The sequence below is a fragment of the Fundulus heteroclitus genome, unplaced genomic scaffold (assembly GCF_011125445.2).
Source record: "Fundulus heteroclitus isolate FHET01 unplaced genomic scaffold, MU-UCD_Fhet_4.1 scaffold_851, whole genome shotgun sequence".
In the NCBI taxonomy this organism is placed as follows: domain Eukaryota; kingdom Metazoa; phylum Chordata; class Actinopteri; order Cyprinodontiformes; family Fundulidae; genus Fundulus; species Fundulus heteroclitus.
Window position 1 is genome coordinate 18,400 of NW_023397309.1, and position 25,558 is coordinate 43,957.

The 25,558-nt window shown below is 42.9% G+C and overlaps 1 protein-coding gene across 1 annotated transcript; it reads right to left on the bottom strand.

The window, feature by feature from the left end:
• Positions 1-1,345: 1,345 nt before the first annotated feature.
• LOC118562305 (equilibrative nucleoside transporter 1-like) lies at positions 1,346-25,482 on the bottom strand. Its single transcript, XM_036134582.1, has 6 exons — positions 25,257-25,482; positions 25,098-25,165; positions 12,222-12,330; positions 12,047-12,132; positions 11,736-11,935; positions 1,346-1,964 (listed from the first exon to the last, which is right to left on the bottom strand). Exons 1-6 carry the CDS (start codon positions 25,264-25,266, stop codon positions 1,853-1,855), a joined length of 585 nt encoding a protein of 194 aa, XP_035990475.1. The 5' UTR covers positions 25,267-25,482; the 3' UTR covers positions 1,346-1,852.
• Between the last annotated feature and the right edge of the window lie 76 nt (positions 25,483-25,558).

Genomic DNA, 25,558 nt, shown 5'->3' on the forward strand with positions numbered 1-25,558 from the left:
CCCCTCCCCTAACCCCCCGAAGGGGGGAACTGTCATATCTTTGGTTCCCTAACCCTAACCCTAACCCTAACCATCTCAAGGCACTTTACAAAGTCAAGTTCAATCATATTATACAGATTGGTCAAAAATGTCCTATATAAGGAAACCAGTTGATTGCATCAAAGTCCCGACAAGCAGCATTCCCTCCTGAAGAAGCATAGAGCTACAGGGACAGTCGTCTGCATTGTCCATGGCTTTGCAGCAATCCCTCATACTGAGCAAGCATGAAGCGACAGTGGGAAGAAAAAACAAAAAAACACCCATTAGCGGGAAGGAAAAACCTCCAGCAGAACCGGGCTCAGTATGAACGGTTATCTGCCTTGACCGACTGGGGGTTGCAGAAGATAGAGCAGAGACACAACAAGGCAGACAAAAAAGCACAGAAGCACACATGGATTTGAGTGCAAGCTATTCAAATTTTGTCAGCATTGAAGTCTTTGTCGCTGGGCTCCACGTGGCAAATCCAATATTCTGAATTTATTGGGCTTTTCCGCCTTGAAGCGAGCGTGCACATCCAGATTTTATCCCATCTCACCTCTGAGTTCAACCACTGCAGCCAGCCTGCGTTCCATTGCATCCAGCTTGTGACTCTGTGAACGAGAAGAACCGTAAACTGGATGAGCAGCCTTCATGGGCGCATCAAATGCGACCGGCCATAATTGTTACCGACATCCTCTGTAATTGCAGAAACATCAAGTGTCCTCCAAATCCAAATAGAAGAAATCCGAGTATCAAATCTAAACATGTATACGTCTTCAATGTCCTCGACTGACAAAATTGAAAGACACCAAATCCACCTGTCCAAGAATTTGGGGTGTATCCCATCAGGACTGGACGGGTCCCCTTACCCTGCCTTCCCATCGAAAAAATGTGATCAATTGCATTGAGAGACCAGCAGACTAGATCCATAGTTTTCAGAATTTGGATGGTATGAAGAGAGAGCTTAGAAAGAAAGGACAAAGCAAAGCAGGAACAGAGCACTGAGGTAGGGGTAGGGGGCAGCAGCAGGAGCAGCAGGAAAATGTGTCCGCCTCCACCGAGAGCACAGAAAGCAATATATGCAACCTGCTCTGCTTTTCTCTGAGCCGTGGACCAATACATATTGCTTTCCAACACAAGTGCTGTCACAGAATGCCAATGATATTCAGGGATTGTATAGCCCCCTGAGACATGTATACACATCAAGTTTCTAAGACCATTGTAGTTTTTGAGTTATTACAAAACACCAACGTTTTCAAATGAATGAGAGTCTATAGCAGCAATGTCTTTGGAATAAGCCACACCCACCAAATTTACAGGCACCCAGTGGATTCTACACACCAAGATTCAGACAACTTTATTGGCTAGCTCCAGAGCATTGACAGGGTGTTGGAAAGCTGAGTATGACAGTTCAGATGATGTGAATTGTGGAATTGATGGAGGAAATGTTTTTCCATTTTTTTTATATAGCACCAATTCACAACACATCGTCACAAGGTACATTACAAAGTCAAATTCAGTAAAATCATACAGATCATTAATAAGTTTCTTATCTAAGGAAATCCAGCAGATTGCATAGAGTCTTCACAAGCAACATTAAGTCCTCAAGAAAGAGTGTAGCCAGTGGACAGATGTCTGCATGCTAAATATGTGTTAAATAAGTGCTTGTCTTGTTAATTTTCCACATTACATCAGTCAACACATATTCCCCCAGTCACTGTCAACCTAGTTACAGACGATGTGTTTCATGTAGAACAGAAGATCTAGTCCACATTGAGCAGTTGCAAAATGAACATGTCCCAGTTGATTCAGTAGTAAAAGAAAGGTGTTCCAGTTAGACCACTGCTCTGAAGAGAAAGGAGATGCCAGCTCCTGAGGCCAAACCGAGAGCCAGGAAGAAAGCCATGATGGCTCCTGCAGTTTCCGCTTCATGGGGAAGAACATTCCTGCACAACAGCAGAGCAAACATTCACCACATGATTAGAGATGAAGAAATTTAATTAAATAGTTTAACAAAAACATATAGATTTTATCATGTCTATTAAACCACTATGTTATTTTGCTGATGAGTATTCAGCAGACTGGTCACACCTGTTTATGTCATCCTATTGATTACCTCCTGCTACATCAGCTGTTTGCATATGGTCACCTCAATGTTTCCATGTTTACGTTGTGGTGGAATATTATAATATGATTGTATCTTGTCTATGAGAAAGGGGTTTGTACATAGGCTGGAGGTGAACCAGGTTATAATCTGAGACCCAAGGAGAGGGAGGGGTGATGAACTGTATTCCCCTTTGCAGTTTATAGTAAGTCTAGTGTTTTATTTTATCCAATGTTGTAGGTAACATAATAATTAAAAGGTGGGGAGGGTGGAGGACGTGGTCCTATTGGCTTCATCAGGGCGTGATGTACAGCTCTCACTGGAGCGGTTCGCAGCCGTATGCGAAGCAGCCGGGATGAAAATCAGTGCCTCCAAATCCGAGACCATGGTCTTGAACCGGAAAAGGGTAGAGTGCCTTCTCCGGGTTGGGGAGGACATCCTGCCCCTAGTGGAGGAGTTCAAGTATCTTGGGGTCTTGTTCACGAATGAGGGGAAGATGGAGCGGGAGATCGACAGGCGGATTGGTGCAGCGTCTGCTGTGAAGCGGGCGCTGTACCGATCCGTTGTGGTGAAGAGAGAGCTGAGCCAAAAGGCCAAGCTCTCGATTTACCGGTCGATCTACGTTCCTACCCTCATCTATGGTCACGAGCTTTGGGTCGTGACCGAAAGAACGAGATCCCGGATACAAGCGGCTGAAATGAGTTTTCTCCGTAGTGTGTCTGGGCTCTCCCTTAGAGATAGGGTGAGGAGCTCAGTCATCCGGGGAGGACTCAGAGTAGAGCCGCTGCTCCTCCACGTCGAGAGGAGCCAGTTGAGGTGGCTCGGGCATCTGGTCAGGATGCCTCCTGGACGCCTCCCTGGAGAGGTGTTCCGGGCACGTCCCACCGGGAGGAGGCCCAGGGGAAGACCCAGGACACGCTGGAGGGACTATGTCTCCCGGCTGGCCTGGGAACGCCTTGGGGTTCCTCCTGAGGAGCTGGCCCAAGTGGCTGGGGAGAGGGACGTCTGGGCCTCCCTACTGAAGCTGCTACCCCCGTGACCCGACCCCGGATAAGCGGAAGACAACGGACGGACGGACGGACGGAGGGTGGAGGACAGGGATTTATGGTTAATGTCCCTTGAAATCAGATAAAAGAGCCAGGAGGTTAGCATCTTGGTGGTAATGGTGTGGATGATATTACAGGTTCCATGTTTGTGGAGGGGGGGGGCATAAAGTGTTATTGCAAGAAGTTGTCTCAGAGGACCTGCTAAGGTCTCAACTAAAGAACTAGCAGCTCTATATCTTTACTGCAAACCATCTCTTTCATTGTAACATGCCATGCAACAGAGTTGCAGAGTACTATTTACAAACACAGCAATATCTTATCCTTGCCTCTTGCTTTTGTCTTTCATACAGTTGGGATGAAAAGATGAAAACCATTTATGTTTATATTGGTATCTGGAATTAGAGTTTAGTCAGGTCTCTGGATGATCAAACTGGTCTCTCATTAATCCTGCTGATGCCAGGTTTGTGCTAAAAACTACTCCACTTTGTTTAAAAAAAATCAAGAAACTTTATTGTTGTGTTACCATAATATAATCTTTGAAAAGGCAGACACTGGCGCAGAATGGAAACAATTACATATAACACAGAGACACAACAAAACGTGAACATTTTTCAAGCAGATAATTACACTGGCCAACAACACTCACCAGTTGGGATTAAGCGTGCAAATGGTCTTTAGCAGCTAATGGACTAATTTTTGAGTCAAAAAGACAAATAGGAGTTTACAACACTGTACAATAAATTTTGTTGCAGAACTGTGCAATTTGCATGGATGTCTAAACAGTCCTTGGTAAATTGAAATGTGCAAATAAACATTTGCAAATGAGAGACAGTGTAAATGATTTTAATCAGCTCAAGAACCTTTGGAACCAGCAGCATGATTGTAAACGTGTAACAGATTCTAAACTGGGCTGCGTCTGGCCCCTTTCTCAACTTGTGCAGCATAGATTGTGTCTACATCCTGTAGAAGGCACCCCACAATCTTCTGTGCTGTCCTCACCCCCAGTGCTAAATCCTTCTTTTTCTGTACCGCACAGCTCCCATACCACACTGTCATTCTGAGACAAACAATGCTTTCTATTGAAGCTCTAAAAATGGTAAATGGATTGTACTTGTGTAGCGCTTTATCAAGTTTGACGACCCCAAAGCACTTTACACTACAATCAGTCAGCAAACAGGCTTGAATAGGAGGCAACCGGACTTTAGTTCAGTTCTTTCTGAAAATATTTCGACACCTATCCAGTAATCTGTCAATTCACACCCTGACGGTGGTGGTCTATGTTAGTAGCTAAAGCTGTCCTGGGGCAGACTGACAAAAGGTGAGGCTGTCATATATGATAACCACTGGGCCCTCTGACCACTGACAGCAGGTAATTTGGGTGAGGTAACACAACAACGTAGACAGTCAGAGCAGGGGATCGAACCGGTGTTGTGATATTACTGACATGATCATCAAAATGGTTTGACTGAATCATTCTGATCACACAGCCACAAGTGAGAGAGAGACAGCAGGAAAGCCCCTCCTCTCTCTCAGCAGGATGTCAGCTGTGACTACTCCCCACAGATAGTCACAGCACACTTTTGCAGACCCTCTCACTTCTCAGGAGACTTCTACTTCTGGCTGGAGCCCTCAGGTGGGCTCCCACCCCAGCTCTTCAGCAGCTCTCTCTCAGACCACCTCTCCCTGGAGCAGACCAGGAAAAGGCTATCTCGGACCATGGGCCCTGGCACAGGCATGGCCGACGCACATCCAGCACCTGGAGAACATGTCCCGAGCAAATCAGAGTTAAGTTTGTTGTCTTAACCTCATAATCAGATGCAGGAGGAAGGATCCTGCATGCCAAAAACAGTTTTGTTGTATTTCTCCTCAGCCTGTACAGAGAAGAGAACCCAAGACGGAGCTGAAAAGCCAGCAGAATGACCCGCTGTGGAATTCTGAGAAAAAAACCCTGCTCAAATTGGACTGCATCCAAGTCAGAGACTGTATGCAGGACATCAGGCCTCTGACCTCCACCACATGGTGCTGCAGAGCTAAGCGCTAGCCTGCCAAGAAGAAACCAACGATTCTCCCAGCTTTTATGTCCTTCATGGAACGGCCAAAGTGGACAAAACTCACACATAAGGCACCAACAGGTTGGGCAGCAAGCTGAGAGTGAAGTTAAAAAGGTTTATTGGGAAATGTCTTGTAAACCATTGGACACATGGCGCTTTAGAACAAAGGGCTAACGGATGTAGCTCACGCTAGCCTTCGTTTCATGGTATTGCTAATATCATTTGAGTGTGTTTTCCTTTAGTTGTAACAAGGTTACCTCCACAAGGGTTTCATACATTGATGGGACATTAATGTTTACGTTATCCAGCCCACTCATTATGACTAAAAATAAAGCTAAAGCCTTTATCTGTTAGCACTTAATTCCTGCTAACCAAAATGCTATTAGCCTTGCTAACATCCGGTTTCGGACATTTCAAAAGGAGTGTTTTAAAGCATAAAAGCTTAACCGTTCTGCTTGGCCATCCTTCGATGGTGCTATGAGCCTTATCCCCGCATTAATATCGAATATTAATGTTGGTGTAAAGGCAACTTTGATAACTTTTTGCTGTAACCTTTTAGCCACCGATTTGCTACAGCGACCTCAGACGCCCGGAGGGAGAATCGCATTAACAAACTCGGTCATACAGGTTTAAATTATTTTACTGGGCAAATCAGTCTTTAGAATATTACTTACTCAAAATAATGTTCTGGTTGACTTGGGCTTTGCATTGTGAATGGATTGAAACACATGCCAAATGTTTTTAACTCCATTCCATGCTTTTCGAATCAGATCTGCAGTGAACCAGGATTCGCTGAATTATTCTGATTATGATCAACCACTTTTGTTTGTTTTTGCATGTAAATAGTTCCTTAGCTTAGCTTCTTTTTCTCTTTTGCTTAGTAGTTTAGTTAAAGGTATACTATGCAACCGGGGTTGATCCCAGAGGGCGAAAGTAAAAGTGCACTGTCATGAAGATGCTCAGCTTTTCTGGTTTCTCCGTCAAGCCAGGTGCGGTTGTTTTGAGCTTAGCAGACAGGCGAACGCAATGAAAAGTCGAAAAAACGGCAGTACAAACAATGACTAACACAGTGAAAGTATGAACATCAGGGTTTCCCGCAGCGCTATGTTGACGAGGCGGCCGCCTCGCCAAACTCACGCTACCGCCTCGCCAACATTCAAAAACTAATAATAATAATGATAATAATTAGGGCTGTCAAAATAACGCGTTAATTTCGATTAAATAATTTAAAAAAATTAACGGATTAAAAAAAATAACGCAAATTAATCGTATAGGGTAGTTCACTGCTATTGTTTTCATCCGGGTTTTTGGCGCCTGCGCGCCGGACTGGAAGGCAGAAGGCAAGCACAGCGGCAGACGCAAACAGAGCAAAGGACGAGTTCTCGACGTATTTTTCTTCTTTAGATAACGTATCACAAGATCGTTTTAAGAGTAAGTTGATGGTTGATGGTATCAGATTGCCAGATACCGTCCAGATAGCGAGTCTGTGAATGCTGGCCAAACGATTTAATCCGGCCCGGTGGCCAAATGCATTATCATTAGTCAACGGCTGTATCTCCTTGCTGCATCCACCGATCTGCACTAGATTTTTATTGAGTCTTGGGCGAACGCTGCCCAATGCCTTCATGTGTATCGCCCAGTGGATGGGCGGGGAAATTGCGTTACAGCTTCTGCGGTGGCTGGCGGCCAGTGTTGTGCCGAAATGTGCATGCCTGCCGAGATATGCATCCCCAGTCGCGGGAGCGCGCCTCGCTCTGTACAGCTGAATATCGACGAAGAAAACGGATTAAAATTAACCTTTTGACCGAAACTCAATTTGTCGTGTTTGGAGAAAGAAGAATGCTGAGTTGCATCCCAAGAACACCAACCTACTGTGAAGCAAGGGGGGGACATCATGCTTTGGGGCTGTTTTTCTGCAAATGGGACGGGACGACTGATCTATGTTATGGGAAGAATGAACGGGGCCATGTATTGTGAGATTTTAAGTCAAAACCATCTTCCATCAGTGAGAACATTGAAGATGGAGTGTGGCTGGGTATTCCATAATGACAATGATCCAAACCAGACCACTTGGGCAATGGAGTGGCTCAGTGAAAAGAATTTGAAGGTCCTGTAGTGGCCTAGCCAGTCTCCAGACCTCGCCCTTAGAAAATCTGTGGAGGGAGCTGAAAGTCCCTGTTGCCCAGTGACAACCCCAAAACATCACTGCTTTGGACATCTGTATGGAGGAATGGGCCAAAATACCAGCTATTCAATTCATGAAACATGTCATCTCGAGGCACTTTACAAAGTCAAAATCAGCGTAGAGCTACAGGGACAGTCGTCTGCATTGTCCATGGCTTTGCAGCAATCCCTCATACTGAGCAAGCATGAAGCGACAGTGGAAAGAAAAACCACCCATTAGCGGGAAGGAAAAACCTCCAGCAGAACCAGAACCAGGCTCAGTATGAACGGTCATCTGCCTCGACCGACTGGGGTTACAGAAGACAGAGCAGAGACACAAGCTAGACAAAAAAGCAGGCCAACAAAAGAGGAGCACAAACTCCAGGTGAATAGCATTAGGCTGTGACAGATCCTGATTACAGGGAGGAACTCAGGAAGTGAAGCTGCCAAAAACGGGACAGAAAATGAGTACAAAATAAAACAGGAAGTGAAAAGAATAGGTAACCCAAGTCACTTCTTTCTAATCAGGACTGCCCCTGACAGTATTCAGACTAATACTGTCACTGTAAGAAGTTGCAGGCCTAGTGATGCCGTGAAGGTGACTTTCTCTTTTTTTTATTAAAGAATAAAGTTCAACAACAATATATAAAATATACAAATAAACAAATATGCCAGGGGGTATGCCACAATACACAAGTACAGTCAGGAGGAAAGACAAATAAACTGACAAACATATGTGCTGAGGAGTGTCAAATATAAATATGTATATATACACATATACATACATATATTCTTCAAATAAACATGTCTTCTACAACATAAATTTGACCAGAATTTTTAGTTGGGAACAGACTGATATGGTTTTTTGTACCTTTTGGTGAGAGTAGAGTTAAATACTATGAAAATATTGCTTAAGTTCAATTAAATAAACACTTAAGTGTCAGGGTTCTGCGGGCTGTGCCCGTTGAGGGTGCAACCGTTTTTTCTCCCTCTCCCCCCGCAGGTGGTTGCTGATGTGCAGGGAGGCGCGGAGCAGCAGGTGTTCGGCATTAAGTTGCCCTCGGTGGGGGTATTGAAGTGGAAGACTGCCAGCCTAACACCGCCAGTGTTTACCCAATGTTATGACCACAACGGCCCTCCAGCGAAAGGCGCTTGCTTGACTCCCGCACTAATTATCTTCTCTTGTGCTCCAGGTTCAGACCGCTCCGGATCCCACTCCGCAGCGCTCCTTCATCTCAAGCTCCTGACGACTAACTGAAGTCCAGGAACAGCAGCCACACGTACATGTTCTTCTCCTCCAGGTGTGTCAGGCTCAGGTGAAGAGCAGAGGAGATGGCATCCTCAGTGGAGCGTTTCCGCCAGTAAGCAAACTGTAACGGGTCGAATGTTGGGGGGAGACTGGAGACGATGTGTTCCTTTACCAGCCTTTCAAAGCACTTCATCATGATGGGAGTCAGTGCAACAGGCCGGTAATCATTGTAGCAAGTGACTTGAGGTTTATTCGGCACTGGAATGATGGAGGCAGACTTAAAGCATGCTGGCACTGTGGCTTGGTCCAGCGAGGTGTTAAAAATGTCTGTGAGGGCACCAGCCAGCTGACCTGCACACTCCTTTAGCACCCGCCCAGGTATGTTGTCTGGACCTGGGCCCTCCGCGGGTTGACTCTCCTCAGAGTCTTCCACACGTCGGCAGTGTCAAGGCAGAGGACCTCCTCTTCCTGATGGGGAACAGCTTTCACTGCTGGAGTGCTGTTTAGTGCCTCAAACCTCCCAAAGAAGTTATTTAGTCCGTTGAGGAAGTCAGCATCAACTTCACCCACTGGGGGGGAGGGCGTGTTATATTCAGTGATCGGGTGATGATGGTCTTGGTGGTGCTGACGTCCTCAATGCATTTGTTGATGTAGGCTGACACAGTCATGGCGTACTCATCAACGTTGATCTTGTCCTCATAAGTTGCTGCAGCTTTGAACATGTCCCAGTCAGAGCACTCAAACCAGTCCTGGAGTGCCTCCATTGCTCCCTCAGTCCACACCCTCACCTGCCTAGCTGTAGGTTTAGCTCTGATCAGCAGGGGCCTGTATGCAGGAATTAGCATCACAGGGAGATGGTCTGAAGAGCCCAGGTGGGGCGGGGGCCTGCTCTGAAGGCATCTTTTATATTTGTGTAAACTAAGTCTAGAGTATTCTCTCTCTCAGTAGCAAAATCCACATGTTGGTAGAAATGAGGGAAAACAGCTTTCATATTTGCCTGGTTAAAATCCCCAGCAATGATGAAAACCCTCTGTGCGTGCAGATTGCTGCTCAGTGATAGTCTTATAGAGAACACTCATAGCCTCTCTTTTATTAGCGGTGAGAGGCACGTAAACAGCAGTGATGCTAACAATAGTAAACTCTCTGGGCAGATAAAAAGGTCTGCAGCTAATCAGAAGCTCGATTTCCAGAGAGCAAAAGCTTGTGACTATTCTAGCCTTTTTACACCAGTTGTTGTGGATGTAAACACACAACCCACCCCCTCGGGTCTTACCGCTGAGTTCTTTGTTTCTGTTGGCGTGGAAAGTAGCTAGCCCCTCCAGGCTAACGGCGTTGTCCGGGATTGATGAGGTATGCCATGTCTCCGTCAGGATGAGAGCACAACAGTTTACAAGCTTGAAGAGAGTTCGAGTTGTAGATCTATTTTGCTATCCAGTGAGCGGACGTTGGATAGTAGGATGGAAGGAAGTGGCAGACTTGACTGGTCTACCGACCCGGTAGACCGGTCAAGGATCTACCGAGTCGATGGATAGTTTGTAGCAAGTTAGGCGGCATATTTTTGTAGAAAATGGCGCAAGTTGTCGGGAGCCGTATGTAGCCGCAGCCTCTCAGGGCAGTGCCGCCGGAAGTAGCAGAGTTAGTGCTCAAATCACCCTTTCAACTATTGTCCTTATATCAAAGCCAATTGACTAGATATTCATCACACAATACCTAATAGACAGAGAAATATTTGATAAACATTAAATTACTTAAAAAATAAGCATAAATGCATAACAATCGCTTCAGGTGAAAAAAGAATGGGTGGAGAATTTTAAGCTTTCAAATGTCGAAGCAAAGCGAAGGAGCTTGGTTCTCCATTAAGAGATACAGCTGTGAAATGACTAAACCTTACTTTTAACACTATATCCCAAAACCTGTGTATGTTCTGTTATAAGAATTATTATTCTGAAGTCACTATGGCCTCACACTACTCGGACAGAGGAGGCCTGGAGACCTGATGTCCGTGTATAAGATCCACTGTTTGCTGAGTGCAAGGCCAAATGCTGCAGCTGCTGAGGGATACTGATTGTTTACGATAGACTGTCTTTGTTTTGTCTCATGGGAAGGCCACGGTGCAGTATTAGGGGAAGCCCGAAAAGCGAGGCGGGCAGAGACAGGGCAGACAGAGACTGCAGCGGAACCGTGGGGTGCGATTACTTTCCATCTATGTGAATCTCTGCTCTGTTTCTCAATAAAAGTGCTGGAACGTCATACCACCGTCTCGTCATTTAGTAAAGATGGGAACTCAGTTACTATTGTTTAATATTCCACCCAAAACTCCCATAACAGTTCACAGCATTTTCAGACTTGTAAGTGTGATATCTTGTTAAGGTGTTTTTTACTAAGCTTTTACCAGGCTGCTTGTGCTAGCCTAGTCACCAGAGACGGTCAAAGTGTAAAGGGTGTGTGTGGTTCTAGGTGAGATCTGGCTATGAAGTGAATGAAATCCATCCAGACACCCTTACTACCTCACGGACACAGGAAGGTGAGAGTTGCAGGTAACAAGGGATTTGAACAGAAGACATGGAGGTGGGAGAGTGAACCAGCAGTTAGTTGTGCTGCTGCTCCAGACACACCTCCCACATTAGATTTGGACAAAGATTCAATGCTCTGTATGCTTGTGATTCCAAATCCTGGGTCTGACATCTGTCTGAAAAACTCACTCAAAATCTTGAAAACTATCCAGATTTATCAGCAGGAAATTGAATATTTCATTATGTTCATGAAGTCACGTCAGGATGAAAATCAGCAGAAAATATTCTGACCTCCCTGGAAACCTGAAGTTCTGATGGGAAACTGAACTGGAACTCTATGATCTGTGTCCATATTGGGTTTCAGGTGACCCGTGATCCTGAACGTTTTCTGATTGGCTTCTTTTAGATTTTGGTCACATCTGAGATTAATCCAAATGGAGAAGACTTCCACATCTCGCAGTGCAGATTCAGACCGTAAGTGCTGGTTCAAAGATGGGACTTATATTACACTCCCATGAACCCTCCCATTCAGATTAATTATTTTTGGCTGATTGCTCTAGCTCAATAACTTGTGTTTTGTAAGCTTCTTACTTTGGTCCATAGCACATGCAGAGACTGGCCAGGTAGCCATTGCTGAAGGCGAATAGAACCATAAAGGCGATGAAGAAGCCGTCATGTTGGAAGAAGACAGGCAGATGGAGGCGAGGCTGAACGTTGCACAGCATAAAGAGAGGAACAAAGACCACTCGAGCCACAACGGAGACGGGGAGGACCAGGCTGTCTTTACCGGGCTGCAGACACAGACACCTCGTGAGTTTATTGATAAGTGATCGAGCCACTGACTGGAAACTGAGCATATTATCAATTAAAGATGGAAATGTGATGATCAGTCAGACACTTACCCACATGCAGACAGCTGTTAGGCTCCTTCCTGTCCAGTCACACAGGTTAAAGAGCAAGAAGCAGCTGACAGGGATGAAATACAGCTCTGTGAAGAAAACAGAAAGCTGACTATCCGCGGAGTCCGGGGACACCTGAGAAAGGTGAGTAGGAGGTCACCACAGACGGATAACTAACCCCAGGATCCGCCGTCAGCAAGCATTGATCGCGTGTCAGCTGTGATGGCAGGAAAAGTGCCAATGGTGACAGTGAAGGTGAAGAAGACAGACAATGCCAGGACCCAAATCTGAGGGTCAGACATCACAGTTTAAAAAAAGAACTAAAGGGCTAAGTTCACAGCATGTCTACAGTATTCTCCTTTTTGGTTCCTGTAGTATTGATGAAAATTGTCTGTGGTGGGTGACCTGCAGTGTGTTTGTATGACAATAATTACATTTCACCAATATTGCAGAATAACAGAAAAAATATAAAACTGTCAATGTTTCATTAATCAAGAAGGTGGCATTAGATTCCTGTTACAACTCTCTGTCATGATCCTTAAGTGTTTGAATTTTTGGGTTTCTGTAGATGTTTCTGTTTTGTTCCTTATTGTTCATATTTAGTTTTGTCACTTTAGTTCTTCCCATTTGCTTACTTACTTTTTAATTTATTCTGTACATTTCGATATTTCTGTAATATTACTTCCTGTGTTTTTCCCTCAACTTATTCTGGTTGTTCTGAATATTATTTAAAGGGGTTTGTTGCACTCTGTTGCCACAATCAGGATCTGTTCAAGGATGACTACGATACTTGCAATCCCTTTGTATCTTTAATTCTTCTATGAATGCATATGGATGTGGTCTACAAGTAAAGAAAAAAATTTAACAAATTCAGATATGGAATACAAATATCACTTCCAGACAAATCAACTGAAATGCTTCACATGGCCACCAGAGGCAACTTCATGACAAGTTACTCGTGACTTCTATTTTCACTGTTTATCTTCTCATGCTGGAGCAAGTATGAAGAATTACCAACTTATACATCAGTTTATAAGTTGGTAATGAGTTGGAAATAAGCGGCCGAAATGCGTTTTCTCCGTAGTGTGTCTGGGCTCTCCCTTAGAGATAGGGTGAGGAGCTCAGTCATCCGGGGAGGACTCAGAGTAGAGCCGCTGCTCCTCCACGTCCAGAGGAGCCAGTTGAGGTGGCTCAGGTATCTGGTCAGGATGCCTCCTGGACGCCTCCCTGGAGAGGTGTTCCGGGCACGTCCCACCGGGAGGAGGCCCAGGGGAAGACCCAGGACACGCTGGAGGGACTATGTCTCTCTGCTGGGAACGCCTTGGGATTCCTCCTGAGGAGCTGGCCCAAGTGGCTGGAGAGAGGGACGTCTGGGCCTCCCTACTGAAGCTGCTGCCCCCGCAACCCGACCCCGGATAAGAGGGAGAAGACGGATGGATGGATACATCAGTGTCTTAACAATTGGTGATGAGAGAATTTACTTGGTCTTCATGAACTCACAACAAGTACTCACCACCTGTTTCTGTGCTATTAACCATACAACCAAAACTTATGCTCCTCCTTAGCCTGGCTCCCTGGAGGAATGATGTGGTCACATGCATAGAGGTGTGACTTTGGGGTGAAACTTGGCAGGAATCAAACCTATCACTGTATTGTAAGTTTCTGAAAGTGTAAACCTGAGTCCTCCTCGTCTGATTAAAGTTGTTTTTTCTCACGTTATGTAACTTCACCCCTGTCTCAAACCATCTGTCTTCTCTGTCCACAATGTGAACATGTTGGTCCTCAAAGTGTCCTTTGTTCCTGAGGTGTATGTGGACAGCAGAGTCTTGTCCTGACGAGATAGCTCTCCTGTGTTGAACCATCCGTCTGTGGAGAGGTTGTTTGGTTTCTCCAACATAAAGATCAGAACATTTATCACTGACTGAACTGCATACACCACTCCGTTCGTCTTAGGCTGGGGGTTCTGTCCTTGGGATGGACCAGCCTCTGTCTGAGGGTCCTGTGGGCTTTGAAATTGTTATATTATGAGATTACAGAGACTGGACTGTAAAATTGGTTACCATGTAGATTACAGATACACAGACTCTGGAGGCAAAGAGTCTGGCATACTTAAATAAGACAAAATGACTGATTAGGGGAAAATGTGTCAGCTAAGACATATCGGCATTATAGCATGATATTCCCCACCAATGTGATGAATGAACACTGATATACTGGGCTCGCCCCTGAATGGGTGTCCACATTGGGTCCTACTTAATGTCTGTGTAAGGAATGAACAAGGGTCTCTGGCACCTGGTGTGTATAAGAGTCCAGCACTGAAGCTATAAACGTCTCTCTGCCTTTTAGATAAAATATGGTAAAATATGGTTACAGTTTAAAGAGTCTTATTATTACTACAGAAGTCTACAATAGATACACTACATTATGGGGGAGTGCTGGCCTAGTGGGGGGGAGTGCTGTCCTAGTGGTTAAAGCAGCACGCTTGCACTCAGAGAAGGTTGCAAGTACCCGGTTCGATCCCCAGTGCCTGCACTCTGGCTCCCTGAGCAAGACCCTGAACCCCAGACCGCTTCCCGGGCGCTGCACATGGCAGCCCACTGCTCCCCTACGGGATGGGTTAAAAGCAGATACCACATTTCGTTGCTTGTACTTGTGACAGTGCAATGACAATAAAATTTAATTCTAATTCTAATTCTATTCAGAAAAAGAACCTGGGGTGACCACAGCATGTCGATTATTTAACAAAATGTACTGGTATCTTGTGTTTAGAAAAGATCCTCCTGGGTTTTTCAGAGACTCCAACAACATACGGGATAACAATGTTTCTGCACTTGTTCTTCTCTACGTTCTGTTCTGTGATGTCTTTTGGGTTTCCTTGCTGATTTGACAAATGCACAGTTAGGGTATCTGCTGGTTAGGAGAGCATCATTGACGTGTTTCTGCTCCTGGTTCTTCCCTCCTGTCCTGATGGGGATGTGTTCGGCTCAATAGTGTACGGTTCTGATGACAGAAATGTGTGTTCCAGTGAATAGAGAGTCAAAAAGAAGATATATATATATATATATATATATATATATATATATATATATATATATATATATATATATTTATTAATGAATGAAAGATTGTCTACATTTCCTGGACAAAGATTTTGAAAATAATATCTGTACTTCTGGATAGAAATGACACCAAAATGCATTTAAAAAACAGTTGTTTTGTTTAAATGTTTACTTTTCCATGGCAACAGCAGCTATGTTCTTTTGATGCTGGGGGGAACATGATAATCCCCCAGCATAACCCTAATCCAAGCCAATGTAAATGAACAGGTCAAATAAAAAGTAGGTCTGAAGCATATTGAGGAGCTAAATTGTAACAATACCACCAATATGGATATTACACATTTTTCAATGAGACTGGGTTGGCTGGAGTGTGTAGAGTGGTCACCCAGATGTATGCTTTAAGTTCCCAGCAACAGACACAGCATTCCAGTAGCTCCCTCAATTCTTCAGTGGATCGGTTTGACACACCAGCCCCAGCTTCCGTAGTCCAGTGTGACACTTCTGCCCTGGTCTCAGTATCCCAGTCCCGCATTCCTGATCCAGCCTCCACAGCCGGGGCTACTACCTTAGCTCCAGCCTCTGAAACAAGCTTGGCTCATTGTGTCAGTCCTTGTTCATGGCCTCAATAAATCCACATATATGATACAATGCATCTGGGTATAGAAAGCTGAAATGTCCTTTTTCTTTTTTTTCCTTCGAGCATGTTTCATGGTTTGTAAATAGTAAAATGCAGCTGTTGCAGAGCTCTTTTAGTGACAGACTGCTGCATCCCAGATGCTCTAAGGAGCGCTTCCACAGGTCCTTCCTCCCAGCTGCAGTCAGTCTTTATAATCTTGGTTCTCCAAACAGATATAACTATTTACATCATACTAATCATTGGACAGGTTCTGAGCCAACCATTAATTGTTTTCATTGTTCCCCAGATGCTAAGGTAACTTGCACACGCCTTAGCTATAGATGCTGCTGCACTATTATGCATATTGTATTATTGTACGTTATGTAAATCTTGCATATTTTATTATTGTGTGTTATGTAAAAAGGCTGGAGTTTCCCCGCTGTCAAATTGTTATTTTTCGTTTGTTTAATATTGTTGAATATTTACTCTGGTATTTAACTAATTTTAGATTAGACCCGTTTGCTCTTTTTCTTCTCATTGCTAATAATTGTGTGTAACTATCTGTGTTTGCTGCTGTCACAGCCCAATTTCCACAATGCAGGACAGTAAAGGAATTCTTGTTCTTGAAATTATACTTTGGATTGATCCTCTCGGTTCATAGTGGTCCTTAATATGAATGTTGTTGCTCTTCAGTTTTTCTGGATTTCCTCAGAGAAAAACCTTTTAATTTCTCCTCACTCCTCGGACAATAACTGAAAAGCAGTGTGTTCAGTGAAAACGCATCAGCTCAGTTTGAATCTGGCCTTGAGTACAGCCAGAGAAACCTTGGCTAGAAAAATGGTTGTTAAAAATGGTTGCTAAGTGGGTGGAGCAGAGCACGTCAAACTGAGGCGGTGGAAAAGGGGCTATACTGGACCACTGCTACAATACATAAAAGAACGCCTACTGATCTGTTGGCCACACAGCTTTAGGACTCTCTGACCATTGTCTGGTTCATGTAACCCCCAAATACAAGCAGAAACTGTTAAGACCGTGAAAAGACGGACCAACAAGTTAAAGCTGAAGTTACAGGCCTGCTCTGACTGTACTGACTGCTTCGTTTGCTTTGAGGCTACAGATTCTGACCTGGACGAACCAACTTACTCTGACAACTGATCAGATCTGTTATCTCTTCACTTCCCAATAACAAAGCACCGGGTCCTGATGGCTTCAATGTTGACTTCTTCAAAGTATTTAGTTCTAATTTATCACCGCTACTTTTGCGCATGTTAAACCATTCTAAGCAAGTGTCAAAACTGCCCCTCACCTTATACAGAGCCAATATTTCGCTCATTCCTAAACCCAGCCGAGATCCAGAAAATCACTCCTTTACACCAGGTCTCAGTGACGCCGTCTTTCAGATGTGGAGAATGAAGGGCATCAGTGTGATAGGTGATCTATATATTAATGGAACTTTTGCATCTTTTGCACAGTTATGTTCTGAGTATAATCTTCCTCCGTCAAGTTTTTTCCGTTATCTCAGGGGTGTCAAACTCATTTTGGTTTAGGGGCCGCATTCAGCTTAATCTGATCTCAAGAGGGCCACACGAGTTAACTCATTGCAAGATTAAATAGAACTAATAAATGTGGACTTGTTGATTTTTATATTAAGTTAATTTCACTTTTACACAATATATTATGAATAACCTCAGCGTTTTTAAGAAAAGTATGTGCAATTTCAACAATACTTTTACTCAGTTAAACATTTACTTGTGCATTATGCATAAGAACTGATCACAGTAATTATACAATTTTGAAAAACATTTATTCACATTTTTTGGAACTTAAAAACACTGTCCTGCATGACAAAATACATCAAACAGATAAAAATTAAGAAATTATTTAAAGTTTTCCACACCTGAAGCTTAATCTGCTAATTAAAACACAGCGCCCCTCGTGGACAATATAGGAACTGCATATTTTCAATTAAACGAAGTACATGTTTTTTTCAATAATTGTTTTATCATTCTCTTCCTTTTATCCCCTCTTTCTTTCACCTTTTGTTTTTTTCTTGTTCTTCCTTTCCTCTGCTACTTTCCTATTGTAGTGTCCATATCATTTGAGATATTTCCCACATGAATCATAATAAAACTATTCACATTCATAAATCAAGCGGAGCACTATGGAAAAAGCAGTACTGCTCCACTTGTGAAAGTCAAATCTGATGAGCTCTTTTTGGCATTAAGACAACAATTATTATTACCACATTGCCAGACAGGACACTGAAAAAAAAAAAAAAGAATTATTTTTTTTCTTTTTTTTATAATGATAATGCATTTAGCCACAGGGCCGGACTAAATTGTTCGGCGGGCCGGATCCGGCCCGCGGGCCGTATGTTTGACACCCCTGCGTTATCTGCAGGTTCGGGACTACGTTAGGAAAAATGTATCTGATTTTGGAACTTTAACAAAACATGAAATCCTAGAGGAAATAAATAAATTTAATCCTGTCAGTAGGGGGGCAGTGTCTTACTTTTATAAGATCTTTAATAATATATGTGTAGACACAACCAGGATTAAAAAAGCATGGGAGGGGGGAACAAGATGGCGTCGTAGAGTAAACATCGCTGAAAGCAAGCTCCAGTGGCATCTATCAATATATACATGAATTATTCATGTACGTGCGGTAAAAGTATGCATTTTTGAACAGGAGGTTCCCTAACATGAGCCATGACGGTTATTTCTTGCAAACTTCAGTCAGTATGAAGAAAACAACGAAGAAAACTTCGAAGTCCAGTTCCCCATCGAACCCTGACGATGGCGGTGAGCTAACAGAGGCTAGCGCAAATATAATGGATTCGAGACTTACTCAAGCTTTGGATAAGATAACTGAGAACCTCACTAAAGTTATTGAGGCCAAGGTTGCCACGGTCTTAGAAGCCATTAAAGATCAGACCTCACAGCTACAAGCTATTGCCACGCGTGTGGAGGAAGCTGAACAGCGAATTGCTAATGTTGAAGATGTGGCTACATCATCAGAAGCTAAGTTAGCCTGTCTTGAGAAGCAAGTACGTGACATGCGGGAACATATTGACGAGCTGGACAACCGAGGTCGCAGGTGTAATGTACGTGTGATTGGCTTACCGGAGAACGCAGAAGGTCCAGATCCTGTGAAATTTTTAGAAAAATGGATTCCTGAATATCTTCAGATGACCATGAAGGACGGCCGACTGAAGCTTGACCGGGCTCATAGATCCTGGGCGCCGAAGCCCGGCCCGAACCAGCGTCCAAGACCATTGATACTGAGGTTTCACAACTTTCGGGATAAACAACGTGCCATGGAGGCTGCACGTCGGCTTGGCTCTCGCGAATCCGAACAAGGACACACACCCAGGGAACCAAAAGTCTCCTTCTTCAATGATTACTCGGCCGAAGTGGTTCGGAGGCGTAAAGCGTTTGATGGTGCCAAGATCCGACTAAAGAAGATGAACGTGGATTATGCTTTGCTCTACCCGGCTACTCTAAGGGTGACGGTGGATGGAAAGCAGAAAAGGGTTGATTCACCAGAAGACGCCGAATTGCTCGTTCAGTCATTGGAACAAAGACGTACAGGTACAGAGTAGCTGCGTCTCGGTCCGCGGGCTGGATCCTCCGGGGGGCGCGGCCTGCGAACTGAGGCGCAACCAGGGACATGGTCCGGACTCAGATCCTGAGGAGCTCCGTATGGTATGTGAACTCCTGTTTGATTGCTATGCATATGCATATCCCTTTTGTGCAGCACACAATAGCCCCTGTGAGCAGGCTGAAGTGTATGTTTTTTTTTTCTTGTTGTTGTTAACTAGTTACCACCATGGAGTGTTGTGGTTTAATGATAGGTCTACTGTTTAGTATGGAGGATGGGATGGCAAGCTCTTCTAGCTTGCTTTGGAAGATGTTAAGATCTCCCTGCAGGTTAAGTGGCAGGGACATCCCCTTCAAGCCATTAGGCTTCAGGTGTTTTTTTTTTCTGTATTATAGTTCTTGTTCACAATACTACTCTTATTTTGTTTTTGTTTGTTTTTGGCTCAGTGTGTACATGTATGGTGTCATGTCTTTGGGATTCATGCTCCTTCTGTATAAAAGGTAAATTCAGGCAGTATGGCATGTGATAAATTACGTCTATGTACATGGAATATAAGAGGGGTCCATAATCCTGTTAAAAAGAGAAAAGTGCTTTCATTTTTGAGAAAAGAACGTATCGATATAGCTCTTTTACAAAACACATCTGGATGACGCAGAGCATTTGAAATTGCAAAGAGAAGGTTTTAATCAGGTGTTCTTCTCATCATTCACCTCAAGTAGCAGAGGAGTGGCTATACTGGTAAGAAGAAACTTGCCATTTTCATTACTGGACTGTATTAAGGATAAAAGTGGTAGATATGTTATTGTTAAGGGTGTTTTGCAAGGTACAGTTATCTCTATTCTGAATGTGTATTACCCTCCTGCACACCCCTCTGATTTCATAACAAAGGTATTCTTAGATTTTTCTGTAATTAAGTCAGATATTGCTATTGTAGGTGGTGATTTTAATTGCATTCTAAACCCACTTATTGATAGACTACCCCCTAAAGCTATGCCTCTATCTCCACAAACCAAAGCACTCAGTAATATATGTAAAGAGTTAGGACTAGCTGATGTTTGGAGAACGACTCACCCCGCAGATAAAGCATACACTTTTTTTTCTGCTTCTCATGGCTGTCACAGTAGAATTGATTATTTTTTCTTGTCAGGGCTTTCTCTGCCCCGAGTTCTGGCCTGCTCCATTGGCAGTATTTCAATTTCTGACCAATGCAATGTCATACTGGATCTTACCCTCAAAGGGATAAGTAGTGGAGTTAAATATTGGAGATTGAACACATCTATTCTTAAAGATAGTACTTTTTCTACTTATTTTACTATTGAATTCAGACACTTTCTTTCCACTAACACTCAATCCACAGATAACCCTGCCTTTTTGTGGGAAACTGCTAAAGCATATGCGAGAGGGCTGATCATTTCTTTCTCAGCCAGTAAAAAAAGGCAAAAAAGAGAAAAGCAAAACATTTTAATGGGTGAGCTTAAAGCTAAAGAAGGCGCATATGTCCAATCCCCATCTCCCACTATTCTGAAAGAAATATCTGCAGTCAGAACGACCCTAGATAATCTTTTAACACAAGATGAGGAGCTCAAAATTAGACTTGTTAAGCAGAAATTCTATGAACACGGAGACAAGCCTGGGAGATACCTAGCACGCCTTACAAAAAACAGGGCAGAGTCACAATTTATTGCAGCCCTTTGTGACACGCAGGGCAACCGTATATATGATAACAAGCTTATAAATGACACATTTAAGGTGTTCTATCATAATCTCTATACATCTGAACAGCCAAGTGATGCGTATCTGTTAATGGAAAAGTTCTTTGCCCAACTCAGCTTGCCCACTATACCAGCAGAAAATAAACCTGCTCTCAGCTCCCTTATTTCTAATAAAGAGGTGGTCAACGCGATAAGGAACCTACAAAATGGAAAGGCTCCTGGCCCTGACGGTTTCAGTAGTGAATTTTACAAAGAGTTTTCAGGCCTATTAGTAGATCCTCTAGACAGAATGTTTAATGATGCATTCTCAAATACTGAGTTACCCCGGATTTTGAGAGAAGCAAATATCTCTGTCCTTCTTAAAAAGGGTAAATGTCCAGAGTCTTGTGCATCCTACAGACCCATTTCCCTTCTTAATGTAGACCGGAAGATATTGGCAAAAAATTTAGCCACACGCCTTGAAGGTGTCTTGCCCAAAATTATTAAAGAGGATCAAACTGGTTTCATAAAGGGACGTAATTCTTCTAATAATGTCAGGCGGCTTCTAAATATTATTCAGGTTTTCCAGCAAGCTCAGGTCGATGGTCTAGTGCTTTCTCTGGATGCAGAAAAGGCCTTTGACCGAGTTGAATGGTCATACCTATTCTACTGTTTGGCTAAATTTGGCTTAGTGGATGATTATATTAGATGGATCAAAGTCCTCTATAGCTATCCTCAAGCTGCCATTATGGCAAATGGGGTCCGATTAGACAACTTCCCGGTACATAGAGGAACAAGGCAAGGATGCCCCTTATCTCCCCTCTTATTTGCCATGGTTATTGAACCACTGGCAGAGGCCATTAGAGCAGCCCCCTCTATACAAGGCCTGCAAATTGATGGGATACATCATAAGATAAGCCTTTATGCGGATGATGTCCTAATTTATGTTTCAAGTCCTGATACATCAGTACCTGCTTTGCTTAATGTTATTGATTTGTTTAGCAAATTTTCTGGTTACAAAATTAACTTGACAAAATCTGAGGCCATGCCGATTGGGAGTCTAAATTCAATACCTAAAGCACTCCCCTTTTTCCCCTTTAAGTGGTCTCCAACAGGCTTTACCTATTTAGGTATATTTATAACCCCTTCATTTAAGCAAATGTATAAAGCTAATTTTGTTCCCTTATTTGAGAAAGTGAGACAAGATTTGGAGCGCTGGAATTCCCTACCCGTCTCCTGGTTAGGACGCATAGCCCTCATTAAGATGAACATATTGCCTAGAGTACTTTATCATATCCAAATGATCCCCGTTTTATTTTCTAATGGAGTTGTGAAAAAACTAAATGGCTGGCTTAGTTCTTTTATATGGAGCAAACGCAAACCAAAGCTAAAGATAGCTACTTTACAGCTGCCAAGCACTGAGGGAGGTTTAGACTTACCAAATTTCAGAAAGTATCAGCTGTGTACTCATATGCGATTTACTCATGAGTGGATCTTAAATGATAAAACTTCTACTTGGTTGGGTGCTGAAACCTCCCTATCAAAATATCCACTGAGAGACCTGTTGTTTATTAAGAGTTTTAGGACTATCAGGCTGTGCTGTGACAACCCTGTTACGCTCAACACAATTAAGGCATGGCGACTAATGCGTAGACTTGAGGGTAGGTCCAAACTAACATCAGTTTTCACTCCTATTCTTAACAATCCCGATTTCCAACCAGGGCTGCTTGACACTGGCTTTAAACAGTGGGGTAGCTCTGGCATTAACGTCCTGAAAGATTTATTTTCTGATAATTCTTTAATGTCATTTGATCAGATGGTTGAGAAATACAATATCCCCAGACGTGATTTCTTTCGTTTCTTGCAAATAAGACACTATATAGTGCAAAGCACAACCCTAATTAGTAACACTGAGGTATCTCCTCTTGAGAAAGTGCTGTTTGGAACAGTTGGGAAAATGTCCATTAGGCTACTCTACAGAGCTATGCGTGATATTCCACCTGTAGCTTTGCAAGAGCTTAGAGAGAAATGGGAGAAAGAGCTTTCTGATACAATTCATGATAATGAGTGGAAAGATATATGGACCTATGCTAGATCAGTTTCAGTATGTAACCGTGCCAAGTCGATACAATTTAAGATCTTGCATAGAATGCATATATCCCCTAACCGTAGGCACAATTTCAATCCCACTTTATCTCCAATGTGTCTTAAATGTAAAACTGGAGTGGGAACATTAACTCATTGTCTTTGGTCATGCCATAAGTTACAAAGATATTGGTCTAATATTTTAACTGAAATTGAAAGGATATTAGGACTGAAGCTACAGATGGACCCAATGTCTCTTATTCTAGGCCTTCCAGCAAGATGTGTTCTGTTAAAAAAATCAGAGACTGTTCTGTATTCTTACATATGCAGCTAGGAAGAATATTTTATTGCAGTGGATAAATAATAGAGACCCAACTGTTAAAGGCTGGCATAAGGTGCTTTTTGATTTGATACCCTTGGAATATTTAACATGTACGATACACTCCAAATCGAAACTATTTTATAAAGTATGGGAACCTTATTTGAACTACCTTGACCCGAATGTATAAGACATTTTGTTAAAAGGATTTCCTGAAAGGTCATAAAGACATGCTGTTGCACTTTTTCTATTTCTACTTTTTTTTCCTCCATATATGGAACTGTATATACATAGCTGAGCCTCTGTGTGTGTGTTTTTTGTTTTTCTCTTGTTTGCTTGTTTGTTGGTTTGTTTAAACCATTGCATATTGGATATTTGTCTACTTGCTGTAAAATGGAAAATTAATAAACATATTCTTGAAAAAAAAAAAAAAGCATGGGAGGATGAGTTGGGGCAACAGTTATCTGAAGATCTGTGGGAGGAGAGTTTGGAAAGTATTCAAGATTGTTCAGTCAACGCCAGACACAATCTCATACAGTTTAAAACTATACATAGGCTCCATTATTTGAGGGAGAAACTGAGCACTTTCTTTCCTAGTGTGTCTCCAACTTGTAATCGTTGTCAGGTCGCTATCGGTAACTTGACACACTCCTTCTGGTCATGTGTTCAGCTTCACTCATTTTGGAAGAAAATTTTAAATTTTTTTTCAGCAGCTTTTGAAAAAAAAAAAAAAGGGATCCAGAACCTCTTATGGCCATCATCTGGGTCTCCAGTGCTTTGCGACCAGCCACTAAAAGTGAGATAATGGCTGTCTTGTTTGGTACGGTGATCGCTAAAAGATTGATTTTGAGATTTTGGAAAAAGGACTCTGTGCCCACATTTGATTTGTGGTTGGGAGAACTAGCAAATACTTTGCATCTGGAAAAATTGAGACACTATAACGAAGATAAGGTCAATGTGTTTGAGAAAATATGGGACCCTGTACTAAAATTCCTTCAACGAAAAAGTGTATATGACTGACTCGTCTGCTTTGGATCAATTTATGATTTTTCATCATGTTGTCTTGACTGTGTAAGTGTTCTGTGATGTGCTGTTCTGTGGCGGGTAAGGGTAGGGTGGGGATTTGATCTTTTATGTTAATTTTTATATATCCATTTGGAAAATCTAATAAAAAATAAAAAATAAATAAAACCCTGGTCACAGTGAAACACTGCTTTATCAGACCAAAGAGGAGGCTTTAGAAGGTGGAACCAGAGTCATGTACAATCAGGCCAGAAACACTCTGACTACAGAGATCAAAGCAGCAAAGAGTTTGCTATGCTGGAAAGCTAGGATGATCAGCCAGCTACCCTCTGTTAATGTGGAGAGGCATGCAGACACCAACTAGCTGCAGGAGGACCATCCCCCAACTCTGCTGGTACCCAAAGACTGGCTGATGAGCTCACTGGTTTCTATTGTAGGTGTAAAAAGTTCAAATTTCCTAATCCTGATGCTGAACCAAACCACAGCAATGGGGGGAGCCAAAGAGCAAAAACTAAGCATATGTGTTGCTGCTTTGAATTTCTGATGTAAAACATTTACTGTGAAATCAGAGTTCTGTTTGTTTAATTCTTGTTTCATGTTTCTGTCGATATTGCTCCTGCTCACAGTGTGATAATCAAATAATGTGGATTTGGAGTCTGACCTTTTTTAAAATCTTCATCATGGAGATGCTGGGATCTTTGTTCTCCTCCACCATGGCATCTTTAACGTCTAAAGAACAAGATATTTGACTCATGATAATTTGAATAAAATTTTCCAGATCAAAAGTATGACCATCGAATGAATGCCATGAGTGTCATACCTGTGTTCATAAGCGTAACTGTGTTCTGCACGTCATCTGGTGTTTTTCTGTTTCTTTCTTGATAAAACTGAAAAAAACTCTGAAATGAAAGTTTTTACACATTAACCATCGAAAATACCAGATATGGACAAAAACAGTGCAGGGCAATGTATCATGATTTATAATCCATGGTCAGACATGCAGATTGCATGATTCATGATGAAATATCATTTATAGCAGAAGCCGCTCTAAGATAATTAGGTTAATTTTGTCCCACGTCAGTAAACTGCTCACCTGACAATCCTGCAAACTAATCCTGCTGA